This window comes from Pelecanus crispus, chromosome 7 (assembly GCF_030463565.1).
Source record: "Pelecanus crispus isolate bPelCri1 chromosome 7, bPelCri1.pri, whole genome shotgun sequence".
NCBI lineage: Eukaryota > Metazoa > Chordata > Aves > Pelecaniformes > Pelecanidae > Pelecanus > Pelecanus crispus.
The window spans coordinates 34616677-34631641 of record NC_134649.1 but is presented as its reverse complement, the minus strand read 5'-3'; the positions used below and the strand labels follow the sequence as shown (position 1 = coordinate 34631641).

The 14965-nt window shown below is 66.8% G+C and overlaps 1 protein-coding gene across 1 annotated transcript; it reads left to right on the top strand.

Moving 5' to 3' along the window:
* The first annotated feature begins 6672 nt into the window (after positions 1–6672).
* Positions 6673–12408, top strand: SLC38A3 (solute carrier family 38 member 3). The gene is given in 18 exon segments (XM_075713811.1): positions 6673–6815; positions 6975–7059; positions 7155–7270; positions 7797–7870; positions 7951–8043; positions 8135–8216; positions 9137–9219; positions 9375–9433; positions 9893–10066; positions 10201–10280; positions 10762–10862; positions 10964–11088; positions 11447–11591; positions 12089–12120; positions 12122–12166; positions 12168–12194; positions 12303–12380; positions 12382–12408. Coding segments are annotated over 18 exon segments (1536 nt in total). The 5' UTR covers positions 6673–6705.
* The last annotated feature ends 2557 nt before the right edge of the window (positions 12409–14965 follow it).

Genomic DNA, 14965 nt, shown 5'->3' with positions numbered 1-14965 from the left:
TTCACCCTAACGCCCAGGCAAAGCTCCTGCCTGCGGCATGGCGCTGGGGGGGGTACTTTGCTGATAGTAACACCAGCCCCTAAACCGCCCTTCTTTCCCTTTTTTCTGCTTTAATTTTTAATTGCCTGTGGGAGCTACATAAGTTTTTTAAGGCTGGAAGCAGTCGCGGCCAGGATCGGGTGTCAGGGTGCTGGGGCAAGGAGCGGTGTGCAGCGGGGGGCACGGCTGGGGAGAGCGATGCTGGCTGCCACGGCCGCTGCCAGGGCTCGGCTTGGCCGTGCGTCTGATGCTTCCCCAGGCCGGGGTATTTATAGAGCCTGGCTGGCTGGGACGGCGGTATGGAAAGGCAGGCGGCACATTGCGTTCCTGCTGGCCGTGCGTGTCCCGTGTCAGCCAGCACAGTGGCCTGCTCTGCCCGGGGTAGCTCACAAATCTCTCAAAGGAGAGAAACCTTCCCCAAGGGGAAACTGAGGCACGGCAGGTGGCTACTGGCCGTGGGCTCCCCGTGCCAGTGGCTGGCTCTGTGGTGGCACGGGTGAGCCAGGGGACCTGGCAAGTCCCTGGCAGGTGGGATGGAGGGGAGGCAGAGCCCTGGCTTGGGGCTGAGCCACAGCTGGCTGCAGAGGGCACGGCGGTGCTGAGCCGCCGCCGTGGAGGAGACGGGGAATTTTCCACTGGCATTTGGATCCAGCCCAAGCTGAGGCGTTAGACCTACCCGGTCCTTGCTGCTGGCCACCAGCACGCGTTCACCCCCCGGCTTCGTGGGGGCACCCCAGAGAAAGCTGTCTGTGCCCTGCGAACGCTGCCCTGTGCCCTGGGGACCGAGCGCTGGCATGACCTGGCTCCAGTGGCCAGGGATGCTGGGGGGCAGCGGGGGCACCCTGGCTGGCCTGGGGGGGTGCCGGCACTGTGGGGGAGCCTGGCCAAGGCACAAAGGGCCCCGCAGCGCCCGGCCGCGCTGCAGCTGTAATCACACGCCGGAGCCGCAGCCACGGCAAACAAACAGGCACCGGCAGAGCCTATTTTCCTTGGCGCGTGGGGATGGAGGGAAGGAGCGGGATCCCACGGGCTCCTTTGGAAATGCAGCCCTTGAGAAAACAGAGGTGGGTTGGGGACGGGACAGGCCCCCCCGTGCCCCTGGCCCTCCTTGCCGCGTGGGTCTCGACTGCCACGTGCCTCCCCAGCCACTGACGCAGGTCTGGGGCTGGCTGGGTCCCCCGTGCCGGTGGGGGGACAGCCAGTGTGGCCCCGCTGTCCCCAGGCCAGGGAGGACGTGCCAGGCTGGTGGGATCGCCCAATGGTGAGAGCAGCAGGGCTGGGAGCAACGGTGGTCCCCGGGGCTTGGCAGGTTGTTGCCCCCGTTTGGGATGGGGTGCTGTGCTGTGGGTGTCAAGGTATCGGGAGGCACATGAGGCTGCAGCTGAGGCTGGTCCCTCCCGGTGTCCCTGGCACTGCCTGCAGCAAATGGCAGCTTGGATTTTTTGCCATCGACCCCTCAGTGTCGTCCCGCCAAGGCCAGGTGTGTTTTAGGGAGTGGGAACTCCTGGAAAATATCTCACTTCCAAGGCGAAATGCGTCTCCAGAGGTGCGATGGAGAACCTAACGTTTTTTTTTTCAGGCGTTACCTGCCCGTCATTCCCTGCAGTGCCACCATCTGCGCCACTGTCCTCCCCGGGTGGCCCTGAGCTCCTGACAGGCAGTGTGTTGGCTTTAAGTTTAAGCAAACCCAAAGTTGAGCCTAGAGCCGGCTGACATGCTTTGGGCTCAAGCTGCCGACTCACCCAGCCTTCTCCAGAGCCACACTGGGTGCCACTGGCCTCGTGCTGTGCCCACCCTGTCCCCATCCCCGTGCTGCCAGCTGCCTCTGCTGCCCAACTTGTCCCACCACGGGCTCAACCCCTTCCTTCCACACAGGGTTGCGTCAGTGGCAGCGCGGGCTGTCCTGGTGCTGGGCACGGCTCTCCTTGCCTGGCCTCAGTTTTCCCACCGCTCTTCCCAGCTCGCCTCTGTACTGGTGCTTGGATGTGGGAGGACCTGGCGCGATGGTGGTGGCTGGTACCCACGCTGCAGCCCCTCGCTCCCCCCCGTGGCCCCGTAGGGTGTGCGGCTGGCCGGGGATTGCCATGGCAGAGCCATGCCGTGGCTGCAGCACTGGAAAACCCTCCCCATGCCCCCCGCTCTGATGTCTGGTTCCACCACCCCTTTCCCTGCAGTGGCTTTGCTCTCCTCCATGTGTCCCAGACCCCAGCAAGTCCATTGTTGCGGGATGGTGCTGGGCTGGTGGCCATGAGCCAGCCCAGTCACTGGCACGGGCAGAGCCATCCCCGAGGACGCAGGTACCACTTGTGCTCTTCAAGGGAAGACCCCAAGTGGATACCGCTCCCCGCACAGTGTGACAGGGACAACCTGGAGCTGCCAGGGCAGGTATCAGTGCTGCTGGAGCCCTGCTAGTCGGGACAGCAGCTTCAACCACCTGCCGCTGCCAATTCTGCCCTTGCCAGAGCGCCAGTGGTATTGCCTGGCTTGAGGCTGAGCCATGGTGCGGTATTTGGGGCTGAAAGCCCAGGTCACCCTGGGGCTAGGTGAGCCCAGGAGCAGTGAGCAACGCTGCCCAGCTCGTGCTGGGACCTGCAGCGTGTGCCTGCCCTGCTGGGCCAGCCTCCCTGGGGGGGTGATGCCCAGGGACCCCCGAGGTTCGGGCTGTTGCCCCAGCTCTGCCTGCATGGTCGCACACCCCTGTGCCCACGGCGGTGCTGGGGGCTGAGTGGGGACCCCGGGCTGGGGGTCACCCCGTGCCCAGCAGCGGTGCCAAGGGTAACCCCAGGGCTGGGGGCTGATGGCAGTGGGGGAACACGGCTGGCATCGCTGCCCCCTTGCCCACGCTGCCTGTCTCTGGGAGGGCTCTGACACTGGCGCAGCCGCAGGGAACATGAGACTGCTGTGTGCCTGGCTCCGCTGAAACCTGAACAGCTGCCTGGGCAGGCAGGCACAGACAGGGCAGCCGTGCTCTCGGCCCCCCGGCACACACCAGCGGCAGCGGAGTACCTGGCTATGAGCACGCAGGCCGGCAGCTGTGGCAGGCTTGGGGCTAAAGCCGGATTACCACCCAGAATAGTCCCGCGGCCCCAGCTGGGGCGGATTAGCTGGGATCCATCTGCAGAAGGAGAGGAGATGGGGAGGGGGGTGTCTCTGCCCTGCGGGGGTCCCTGGCCCCGGGGGAGCACCCACCCGCTTCCAGGGAGACCTGCCTCCTTCATCCCCCACGGGTGAGAGCAGTGGGTGCCCACGGACAGGTCCCATGGGCTGTGGGGACACAGTGGGTCATCGCACCCTGGGCTGGCAGGCAGTAGCTGCTGGTCCCCCTATGTGCCGTACTCCCACCAGCATGGCGTGCCCTGGCAGGGACTGTGCCGTGCCGAGGCTTGACTGGGGGAATGGGCGCAGCGCAAGGGCCGGACTTTCCCAGGGTGATACGCACCCTCCTCTCCACACTGCTGGGTGCCACGGGCCCCCCATCCAACATGTTCCACTGGCATTGTCAACAGAGGTCCCCTGCCCCGGCCCCCCTGCTCCCACCTGTGCCTTGCTCTCAGCTAGGATTTTCCACCTTTTAAATAAAGTCCGGGTAGAAGCGAAGTGTCAAGCAGTGAGATGCAGCCCCTTCCAGGACCGCATCCCCTGCAGAGGTGCCCCAGCCCCCAGGAAAGGCTGGCAGGGGGGTGCGGCGAGCGCAGAGCTGCCTGTCTGCCAGGGCAGGGAAGGGATATGGCAGCCCTGCTGCCCCACACATGTGTCCCCATCCCGGCAAGGCAGGGGGCAGGCATCTATGCTGGTCAGGATGCGGCGTGCGAGACCAAACGTAGCCTCCCCTCGCGCGCAGACGTGGCCGGCGGGGAGGGTACGTGCGGCCCCACGCATACAGCTCGGCATTCCCCGCGGGGGGGCTGCAGGACGGCACCCGGGGCCTGGCTCGGGCTGCCTGGCCACGCTGGAGGGTTGGTGGAGTGGACGATGTCCCCGGTGTCACTAAGCAGTGGGACAGCAGGAGCAGCTCATGGCAGAGCCAGGGCTGGGTAGGGAGAGGTGGGAGGTCTCGGTCCAGCGGGGCTGTCGCTGTCCTTGTCACCCAGAGCTGGCAGGCAGTGGAGAGGCACACACCGGGAAATCAGTGCAGCTGGCTCAGCACCCCCAGGGACATGGCCCTGGGTGCCACAGCGGGGGGGGGGTTCTGCGCCCATGCACGTCGCCGTGCCCACGCCATCAGGGTGGGCGAGTGGGCGCTGGGGCTGGCAGCTGGCGGGGGGGGACGATGCCGGGCGGCACGAGGGCTGCCCAGCGCAGCAGTGCGGACGGCAGGATCCCATCTGTGTGGTGGCACGGCAGCCCTGTGGTGGGCTGGGGCTCTCACGGCCCGCACGCAACGGGAAGAGATCCCTGGGGAGATGCTCTTTGCCCAGAGCGGAGGGTCCCCAACTGAGGTGGGCACACAGCGCCAGGGGTGAACCCACCGCCCCCAGGCCTGGGGGGGACCCACGCCACCCCCCAGGGCCATCCGCCGCTCCATGTATTTGCTGTTCTGCCCAGCCTTATCGCAAGGCAAACAGCGGCAGGCAGGGCACGCTCTGCCCGATCGAAGCGTCTCGTGTTCCCTCCCCCTTTCGTCTCCCCCCCTTCCCCAGCCACCACCACCGGGAGACCCTGGCTGAGGGGCAAAGGCCGGGGCCAGCCATGGAGGTGGCAGCGAGCGGTGCCAGGGCTGTGCCAGGGCTGTGCCAGGGCTGTGCCAGCGCTGCCCGGCAGGAGGAAGCGTCTGGGTGGTGGTGCTAAGCCCGGTGCATGCGAAATGAGCCTGGCCGTGCCGCTTGCTATTCCAAGAGGCGCTTGGGGGAAGAGGCTGGTATTTCCTGAGCCGCCCGACGAGGTGTAATTATAACCTGGGAGAAGAAAGGGGCTGCAGAGGAGAGCGCCCAGCCTCCCCGGCGCCCGCGGGGGAGCGGGCAGGGGGAGCGGGACAGCTCCTGCCCACTGCCGGTGGGATGCAGTGGAGCCCTGCCTGCGAGCAGCCTGGCAACGCTGGGGGGTTTTGGGGAGGTGATGGAGCACTGGGGATCTGGCGGCTCCCCTCAAGCCTGGTACTGGGAGCGGCGGGTTCGGCGATGCCCGCCTGCGTCGGCGGGAAGGCGCAGAGTTAACGGCGGCTTTTGGACGTGCTGGCAGCCTTGTTCGTGCCTGGATCCGGGCCAGGCGGAGGCCTAGTGGAGGGGATAAATCATCGCCCAGCGCCTGCCCTGCTCTTCCTTCTCTTCCCCCGCATGGCTGAGCCTCCCCGCTCTGGTCCCTGCTGGCCTGTGCCCTGCCTCAGTTTCCCCGCCAGGCTGGGTGCCGCAGCTCCCCACCCCGGGCCAGCCTTAGGGGCTTGGCCCCCCCGGCGCTGCTGGTAGCCGGCGTGTGGCCTGGGATGACCCTGCCAGGTCTCCTCAGTGGCCGGGACGGGCAGGGCAGCGGCTCAGGAGCGCAGAGGTGCTGGCACCCCGCGCCCCGCCCTGGCATCCTTGCCCTGCATGCCGGGGGGGCTGCTGTCCCCAGTGTCTCCCTACCCCGGTGGTGCAATGGGAAGGCTTGCCTGGTCCCCGGGGCCACCGATCCCCTGGGAGCACAAAGGCTGGCACGTCCCCCTCCTTCCCCCGCAGGGACCCCGGGCACTGGGGTGACGGGGCAGCAACATCCTGCCGGGGTCGGGGACCGCACCGCGTGCCGGCCAGCCCTCGCCTCGGGTCGGGTGGCATTGTCCTGTGGCCCTGAGGTGGAGACCCCCGGCCATCCGGGGAGGACCCCAGCCCCCTAGGTCGGTGGGGGGTGGTGGGGGACCCTGCCCCGGCTGCCAGCCTGCCCCAGAAAGCCACCCTGTGCCGTTTCCCAGCAGGGTGGGGAGGGCCGGGGCTCGCACAGAGGCGGCTTTGTGTGGCGTGCCAAGGCGTCCTGCTCTCGGCAGCCCGGCCGCCTTCCCCTGCCAAGGAGCTGTCTCCTGGCCCCGCGCTCTTTCCTGCTCCGTTTGTCCGGCCCTGACGTGCCCCTGAGCCCCCTGCCTTGGCACCCTGGCAGCGCCGGCCCCGGGCGGCGGGATGCGGGCGAGCCCTTCGCGCTGGGCAGCGCCGCAGGCTTTACGTAACGGTGGTGGCTGGGGGGTCCCTGAGCTCCCTGCACCGTCCCCAGCTGCCCTCCGAAACGCCCTCACTTGCCTGTTGGCACCCGTCTCTGGGAGGGGAAACTGAGGCACGGAGCGGAGAGCTGCGGGCACGGGAGTGGAGGTGGGCAGGCGTCGTGGACAGAGGCTCCGGGGCTGGTGCTGTGCTGTGGACAGGGGAGCAGCCCCGCGGGGTGGGCTGTGGGACAGATGGCCGAGCAAGGGGACAGTCCCCACTGGGGACCCTCGCGGGGCTGTCAGAGCTGGGGCGAGCTCCGCGGGGTGTTGTGTGCTGAGCAGGTGGAAGGGAGAAGTCCAGCCACGGCAATGCCCGGCCGGGCATCCCCGTCATCCCTGGGTGCCTGTCCCTGCAGTGCCACCGGCACTGGTGCTGAGCCTGACTCTGGCATCTGCAGTCGATGAGGGACCTGTAGGAACTCCTGCCCAGAGCTGGACCCCCAATTGCCCCCTTCTTGCAGAGCCCGAGGAGACCCTGCAGCGAGCCCAGCTGCCTCCCCGCCATGGACGCCACGGACGTGCCCCTCCAGGCCGAGATGGTGGAGCTGGTGCCCAACGGGAAGCACGCGGCTGCGCTCACTGCCTCCGCCATCCCCTCGCTGGCGGGTGACAGGTAGAGGCATGGGGACAAGCGGGGGGTGCCAGCGCCCCGGGGGGGTCCTCCCGGCTGCTCCCTGCCCACGCAGTGCCAGCCAGTGCTGCCCGGGCACGGGGTGGGGCACGGCAGCCCCCGTCTCTGCTTTGGCCTCACCCCCCTCTCTCTGGTGGCCAGGTTTGAGGAGAACCAGTCTGGCACAGCAGAGATGGAGGAGTTCCTGCCCCACGGTGCTGAGAAGAAGCAGACTCACTTCACCGATGTGAGTATCGGCGCGGGCACCATGGTGGCGGTGGGATGGGGGCAGCTCCCGGTGTGACCGGCACGTCCCCTCCCCATCGTGTCTCATGTACGCAGTTTGAAGGGAAGACGTCTTTTGGGATGTCTGTCTTCAACCTGAGCAACGCCATTATGGGCAGCGGCATCCTGGGGCTGGCCTATGCCATGGCCAACACCGGCATCATCCTCTTCCTGTGAGTGCTGTGTGCCCACGGGGGCTTGGGTGGGGGATACGAGGGCAGGGGGGCTTCTCCATGGGGATTAGTGGGTGCCAGGGGTGCAGGTGAGAAAAGTGTCCCTGGCTTGGGGTGATGCAGGGACCAGTGTCCTGCTGCCTGAGCAATGTCCATCCCTGGTGTGAGCCTGTCTGTCCCTGACAGGTGCTGTGCCCCACTGGGGAGGGGGAGGAGGATGAGGATGAAGGCTTGACTTCCTTAATACAAGACAAGATTTCCCCACATGGCCCAAAGGACATGGGTGCTGGCTCCCCTTGGGCATGGGGACACCAATGCACAGGGCGGGGGCAGCCCCATGGCTGTGGGGTGTCCACACCCCATGGCCCCTCCACCCTGTGAGCACCCAGCCAGTGCCGAGGCAAGGGGCTGGGTGGCCTGCCAGGACAGCTGCCTGCAGGCAGAGCCTGCCCGCGTGGGGTTTGCCCCACGGCTGTGTCCAAGCCCGGCGCTGTGACCTGCTGGTGATGGTGCTGTCTTCCCACAGCTTCCTCCTGACAGCGGTGGCCCTGCTCTCCAGCTACTCCATCCACCTGCTGCTCAAGTCCTCTGGCATTGTGGGTGAGTGCTGGATCCTCGATGGGGCCGTGCTCGGGGGTCCCGTCCTGACCCTCATCCCACCACGGCTCCCTGTCCTGCAGGTATCCGCGCCTATGAGCAGCTGGGCTACCGAGCTTTTGGCACGCCGGGGAAGCTGGCTGCAGCCATTGCCATCACGCTGCAGAACATCGGAGGTGAGGATGGGGCTCGAGGGGACCTGGCGGGGCTGGGGGGGACACGGAACTGGAGCACGTTGGCGCAGCATGACCTCGCTCTGCCCTGCAGCCATGTCCAGCTACCTGTACATTGTCAAATCCGAAGTGCCTCTCGTCATCCAGACCTTCCTCAACCTGGAGGAGAAGACCACGTGAGTGCCTCCTGCCCATGCTGCCTGCGTGCCTTCCCCGGGCAGGCGCCAGGGCTTCGGCTCCAGCTGTGCAGCCCATGGCAGGGATTTAGTGCCATTAAGCCACTACTATTTTTGATAACCGTTGGTGCTGAATAAGCCCCCAGGTGGGATTAAACTGGGTTGAACTTCCAATCCCTGCTCCTCACAACCCCTTGTGATCAGGCTTTCCTCCTTGAGCAGAGCCCAGGGCTGTGGGAGTCAGGGTGGGGACTCTGGTTGGGAATGGGTCCCCCCCATGCCATGCCCACATCCCCACCCGGCAGCACAGAGGGTGAGAGCTGGGCAGATGCTGGGCAGAGCTGCCACTGGGACCTCTGCCAGTCCAGGACTGGGTGTCCCAGCTGTTCTGGGGTGCTCGACTGCACGTGGGACCAGGCCTGGGTAGGGTTCCTGCCCCGCAGGCGGCCAGAGGCATCTCCCTCCACCTGGGGCATTGAGGTCCTGGCTGAGCCCCCTTGCAGATGCTGGTACCCTTGTCCCTGTGTCCTCCCGCTGCTGGGCTGCCCACTGGCAAACATGCTGAGAACAGCAGTTCTCAGGCTGTCCGCAGCAGCTCAAGCCCTTGGGGGTGCACCACTATGGGGGCAGGCAGGACCCCAGCTCAAGGGCTGTGTCCGAGCCCAGTGCTGTGGGACATCCCCTCCAGGGATGCTGGCCTCAGGGGTCCCCAGGGATGCTAGCACAGCAGGGATGCCAGCCTCGGGGGATGCCAGCATCCCTGGGGATGCCGGGTCTGGGGTCCAGGGATGCCAGTTCCAGAGTCCCTGGGGCTGCCAGTTCTAGGGTCCCCATGGATGGCAGGCAGGCCCCCCACAATGGCTGCCTGTGCCTCCCATGCTCCGGCAGAGCAGGGCAGTGAGCAGGCCCTCTGCTTCCAGGGACTGGTACATGAACGGGAACTACCTGGTGATCCTGGTTTCCATCACCATTATCCTTCCCCTGGCCCTCATGAAGCAGTTGGGTAAGTCAGGAGTGTGCTGTGTGCGGCACCGGGGCCCGACACTCCGGGGCTGCTGCAGGGTGATGGTGCCAGCCTGCGGGCACCGGGCAAGGAGGGGGTACCCAGCCGGTGTGGGGTCCTGCCCGTGCCCACCGGCCGCTCTCTTCCCTCCCCAGGCTACCTTGGCTACGCCAGTGGCTTCTCCCTCAGCTGTATGGTCTTCTTCCTCATCTCGGTGAGCACCTGCCGGCACGTGCTGGCAGCTTGGGATGCCAAGCATCCCTTCTGCCGGCGTGCCTGGCTCTGCCAGCGCGTGGCCAGGCTGTGTGCTGCGGGGACAGCGGGGACAGCAGGCGCTCCGGGCTGCGGAGACGCCGTGGCAGTGCTGTCACACTGCTGGGTTATTTTCGGCTGAAGGAGCTGAGTGCTGGGGAAAGGGGAAGGGAGAGGGTGCTGGGGGTGGGGTGTGGGTAACCGTGCGCGGGGCCCCTCCACATGCTGCCGCCCTGCTGCCAGCCTTGCAGGGGCAGGCTGGGGGGCCAGCATCGCCGCAGGGCACTGCCGGCAAAGGGTGCCCCATAGAGGGGACCCCACGGGGGCACCCTCCTGCTGGGTGCAGTGCTGGCTCGGGTGGCCGGTGCTTGAGGGGTGGTGGCACCGGGCGCTGACTGCCCCCATGTCCCCCCCACCCCAGGTCATCTATAAGAAGTTCCAGATCCCCTGCCCGCTCCCCGAGCAGGAGGGGAACCTCACAGGCAGCCTCAATGCCACCCCCGTCAGCACCAGCAACTACCAGAATGGCTACACCGTCCTCCAGGCCCCCGAGCAGGGCACCTGCACCCCCAGCTTCTTCACCCTGAACTCTCAGGTAGGGGCTCAGGATGCACCTCTGGGCCTCCGGATGAGCCCCCACCCCATGCACCCCATGAAGGCGGGTGGTCCCAGCGCTGGTGGCACCCACCAGCTTGGCCCCCGGCGCTCAGCCACCCTCCTCTCACGCAGACAGCGTACACCATCCCCATCATGGCCTTCGCCTTCGTCTGCCACCCCGAGGTCCTGCCCATCTATACCGAGCTGAAGGAGTGAGTCCTGGGTGGGGGCACCCACGGAGGGGGTGGGCTTTTTCTGGCACCCACCCAAAAGCAGCGTCCTCGGTGTGGGGCCTGTGCCGGGGCGTTGTGGGGATACGAAGGGATATGGTGGGTGATACAACCCTGGGTGGGTGGTGGGTGATAGGACCTGGGATGGGTGGTAGCAGTCCCAGGAGGTGGGTGATACAACCTGGAATGGGTGGGTGGGTGATATCAGCCCTGGGAGGTGGGTGTTATGGCCCAGGATGGGTGGGTGGTTGGTAGGTGGTGGGTGATCTGACCCACCACGCAGCTCAGGGAGGGGGACGCAGCTCGGGGAGGGGGACACAGCCCCTCTCTGCACAGCCCCTATGCACCCCAGGGTGCTCTGGCAGCACCCCTCCTTGCTGGCCGGGTGCTTGGTGCTGGTGGGTGCTGCGGGAGCGGGGTGGGCTGGGCCACAGGGCCATGCTGAGCCCTCCATCTCCCGCAGCCCCTCCAAGAAGAAGATGCAGTGCATCTCCAACATCTCCATCACGGTCATGTACCTCATGTACTTCTTGGCTGCCCTCTTTGGCTACCTCACGTTCTACGGTGAGCCCTGGGGGAGGGGGCTGGGGGCCCTGCCGGCACGCTGGCACCGGGGCGGCAGCAGTGCTGGGGCTGACCCAGCGGCTCCCCGCCGGTGCCCGCAGGCTGCGTGGAGTCGGAGCTGCTGCACACGTACAACAGGGTGGACCCCTTCGACGTGCTCATACTGTGCGTGCGGGTGGCCGTGCTGACAGCTGTCACCCTCACCGTCCCCATCGTCCTCTTCCCGGTGAGTGGCCCTGCGGGGATGCCCAGCAGCCACGGGGCTTCGGCACCAGGCTTTGAGAGGGGAAACTGAGGCAGCGATGGGGCTGAGGCTGGGGGACATGGCGGTAGGGATCGGTGGGGCTGCAGGGATGGGGGACCGGGACCGGCTGGGCTGTCAGGGACAGGACTGGGGCAGGGGTGATGGGGACTGGCAGGGCCATGGGGACAGGGCTGGGAAGGGGTGATGGGGACCGGCAATGCCATGGGGACAGGGCTGGGGCAGGGGAAGGGGTGACGGGGACCGGCAGGACTGCGGGGACAGGGGATGGGATGGGCCCTGGCTCCAAGGATGGAGCATGACACCCTGTCCCTGTCCCCAGGTGCGCCGGGCCATACAGCAGATGCTATTCCAAGGGAAGGACTTCAGCTGGATCCGCCACGTCACCATCGCCGTGGTCCTGCTGACCTTCATCAACCTCTTGGTCATCTTCGCCCCCTCCATCCTTGGCATCTTTGGCGTGATCGGTGCGTGGCAGCGCCCCGCTCCTGTCCCCCCTCGGGCGCTGGGTGTTGCAAGCAGCTCACCAGCCCCTGCCCCCGCCTGATGCTCGGCATTGCCTGATCCTCCGGTGCCTCAGTTTCCCCTTCTCACTGTGCCAGGACCAGGTGGTGTGTGGGGTGTCCCCCAGCCCTGTCCCTGTCCCTGTCCTGACAGGCTGGTTCCCGCCATGCGGTGCTGGCTGCTCGCTGTGCTGCCGGCTGGCTCTTGCTCTTCCCCTGGGCTTTTCCCTTGATCCCCCAAGCCAGGCTCCCTTGCTCAGTGCCCGGCTCAGTGCCAAGGCCCTGGCTGCGGGGGGGGCATGGGGACCGTGCCAGGACACGGCGTCCCTGGGTTCCTGGAAGGCCTTACCAGGGCTGGGGGGTGGTGGTGGGGGGGGGCAGGACCTGGCCTGGCAGCGGGGCTGGCAGGGCTGAGCCGCAGGGCGGGGGCCTCTGCCCGCTCTGTCCCTTGTCTGCTGCAGGTGCCACCTCCGCTCCCTGCCTCATCTTCATCTTTCCCTGCCATCTTCTACATCCGCATCATGCCCAAGGACAAGGAGGCCCCTGCGTTCCACCCCCAAAATCTTGGTAAGCAGGGGGAGGGGGGACATGGCAGGGGACAAGGACAGGGGTCCCGGACTGGGCTGGTGGCCCCATCACCCTGGCTGTCCCTGACCCCCTGCCCTGTCCCCGCAGGCTGCCTGCTTCGCCCTCCTCGGGGTGCTCTTCATGATCATGAGCTTGAGCTTCATCATCATCGACTGGGCCACGGGACGGGGGGAAGAGCGGTGGCAGCCACTAGCCGGCACCGGGTGCCCATGCCAACCTCCTCCCCACCCACCGGTGCCCCAGGGAAAGCCGGCCCTGGGCTCAGCCCCCATGCCAAGGCCCCGCCGGGCTTCCCTGGGGACCCTCCGCTGTCACTGCCCATCACCCGTGGTTGGTGGTGGTGGGGGCATGAGCCATGGCAGGCGCGGGGCCACCCTGACCTGTGCCCAGGATGGGGCAGCGAGCCTGGGGCAGGTGCTGTGCCCCCTGCCCCTGCTCCAGCGGGTACCCTCCCTGCTCCGCACCTCAGTTTCCCCATCTGTAAAATGGGGAGAATAATACTGCCCTACCTCACCGGGAGCTGGCTGTCCGCTGGAGCTCGTCTCTGCACACCCAGAGCCGCCGGGCAGCGGGCACTGCCAGGGGTGCGAGGCACTGCCCGCCGTGGGGGCCGAGGACCGGGGCACTTTCCTGGCCCCCCCAGACAGCATTGAGAGCCCTGATGAACAGTGTCTGCGGGGGGCTGGGGTCCGGCAGGGTGGTTGGATCCCTGGCAGCGCCCATGCCCAAGCCACCCGCCCTCTTCCCCTGCTGTCCCCCGGTCCCCAGTTGAATGCCGCACTACTGCCCTGGCATCATGGGTGCACCCTGGCCCCGCAGGGGAGCGTGCTCCTGCCACCACGGCTGATGGTACCCAGCCACTGCTCTTGAGCCTGCCGGGGGAATGGTTAGCTCCTGGTGCCCACGGACAGGACCCCGGTGACCCTCAGGCCATGCTTGGGGACTGGCAGCATCGCTTTGGGGAGGTGGCACACCCGCTGGGGGCTTGGCACCCGCTGGCATCCTGCCCGTGCTGTGGCTTGGCTGCCGGGGGCCTGGCCCCCCGAGGGGCACGGGTGGGGTCATGGGGGGCTGGGGGCAGTGCTCGCTGGGGGCCAGCTCAGGGCTCTGGAGCCACCCCCTGTCTGGGGGCCCAGATGCCAGGGTGATGGGCACCCCCTGAACCCAAGCTGGCCCTGCTCGCCTTGCACCCAGGGTCAGCACTCAGGCCCCCGCAGCCCTCTCCCACCCACCCATCCATCCATGCCGCCGGGACACCCCACGCCATGCCAAAACCCGGAGAGTGGCTCTCCCACCCCCACCTCCCTTCCCAGCATGGGGGGGCAGCCCGGCAGGGTGGGCAGCATGGGGGGTGGGGGGCTGTCCTGCGGCAAAGTACATAAGAGACATATTTTTTTACCGGGGTGGTGGAGGCTGGGATGCTTTTTATAAATAATGTATATAAGAGTAGATCTTTTTTAATGTGTTGTGTTGCTCTGGGTAGTTCTGTATAATGTACATATCTATATGGGGCAGAGCGGGGGGGCCACGACCCGGCGCCGGTGAGGGGCTCAGCGGGCCCTTGCCGTTGCCCCAGGGCTGCCGGCTGCAGTGTGGCCCCAGCACCCCCGTAGCCCATCTGCCCCGTGGCCACCCCTGCGCCATGCTGGGGGGGTCACGCTTTTAAATTATCTGTGGGGGCGATGTCTGTGCTGGTGAGGAGGCCGGCCGGCGAAGCCTCTGGCAGTGAGAATAAAGATGTGAACGTGCCCAGGTCTCAGGCGTCACTGGGGTGGGTGAGGAGCTGGCACGCAGGCTGGCACCCAGCACACAGCGTCCCAGGACAGCACGGACATACGGACGCACATGCACATGGATGCACGGACGTACATGGGGACAGCAGGGATACATGGACATGCACGCACAGGAGCAGTGCACGCACAGGAGCAGTGCACAGGGATGCACAGGCGTACAGCAGGATGGCACAGACGTACGGACACACGTGCACAGCGTCAGTGCGCATGGATGCACAGCGGGACAGCTCGGGCATGCGGAGACATGCGCGTGGATGCGTAGGCGTGCACGGGGACAGCATGGATGTACGGTCACGCGTGCCCAGGGTCAGTGCGCTCATGCACGGACGTACATGGGGACAGCACAGACGTATGGACATGCATGCACATGGATGCACAGACGTGCATGGGGACAGCACAGACGTATGGACATGCATGCACATGGATGCACAGACATGCATGGGGACAGCACAGACGTATGGACATGCATGCACATGGATGCACAGACGTGCATGGGGACAGCACAGGCATACGGACGCAGATGCACAGGGTCAATGCATGTGCATGCACAGACGTACACGAGGACAGCGTGGGGGACATACGGCCCCTCCCATGCACCCACGGGGACAGGCAGACATGGACGCATGCAGCGGGACGCCCGCCGGGACGCAGGCACGGGGGACGCGGGGGCAGCGGGCCCACGGGGACACGCACACGGGGGGCAGGGCTCCGTGGGCGCAAGGGGGCGCTGCGCTCCCACGCACGGATCCGGCCCGCGGGACACCCTCCGGGGCGGCCTGCCCCGGGCAGGAGTGGGACCGCGGGGGAGCGGGGACTCCCGTGGGAGCTGGACCCCGAGGAAGCAGGACCCCCGGGGAGTGGGACCCCTGTGGGAGCAGGACCCCCGGGGAAAGTGGGACTCCTGTGGAAGCCGGGCTGGGGGCATCCCGTGCCTGGTGCAAAGGTGTCCCCAGTGCC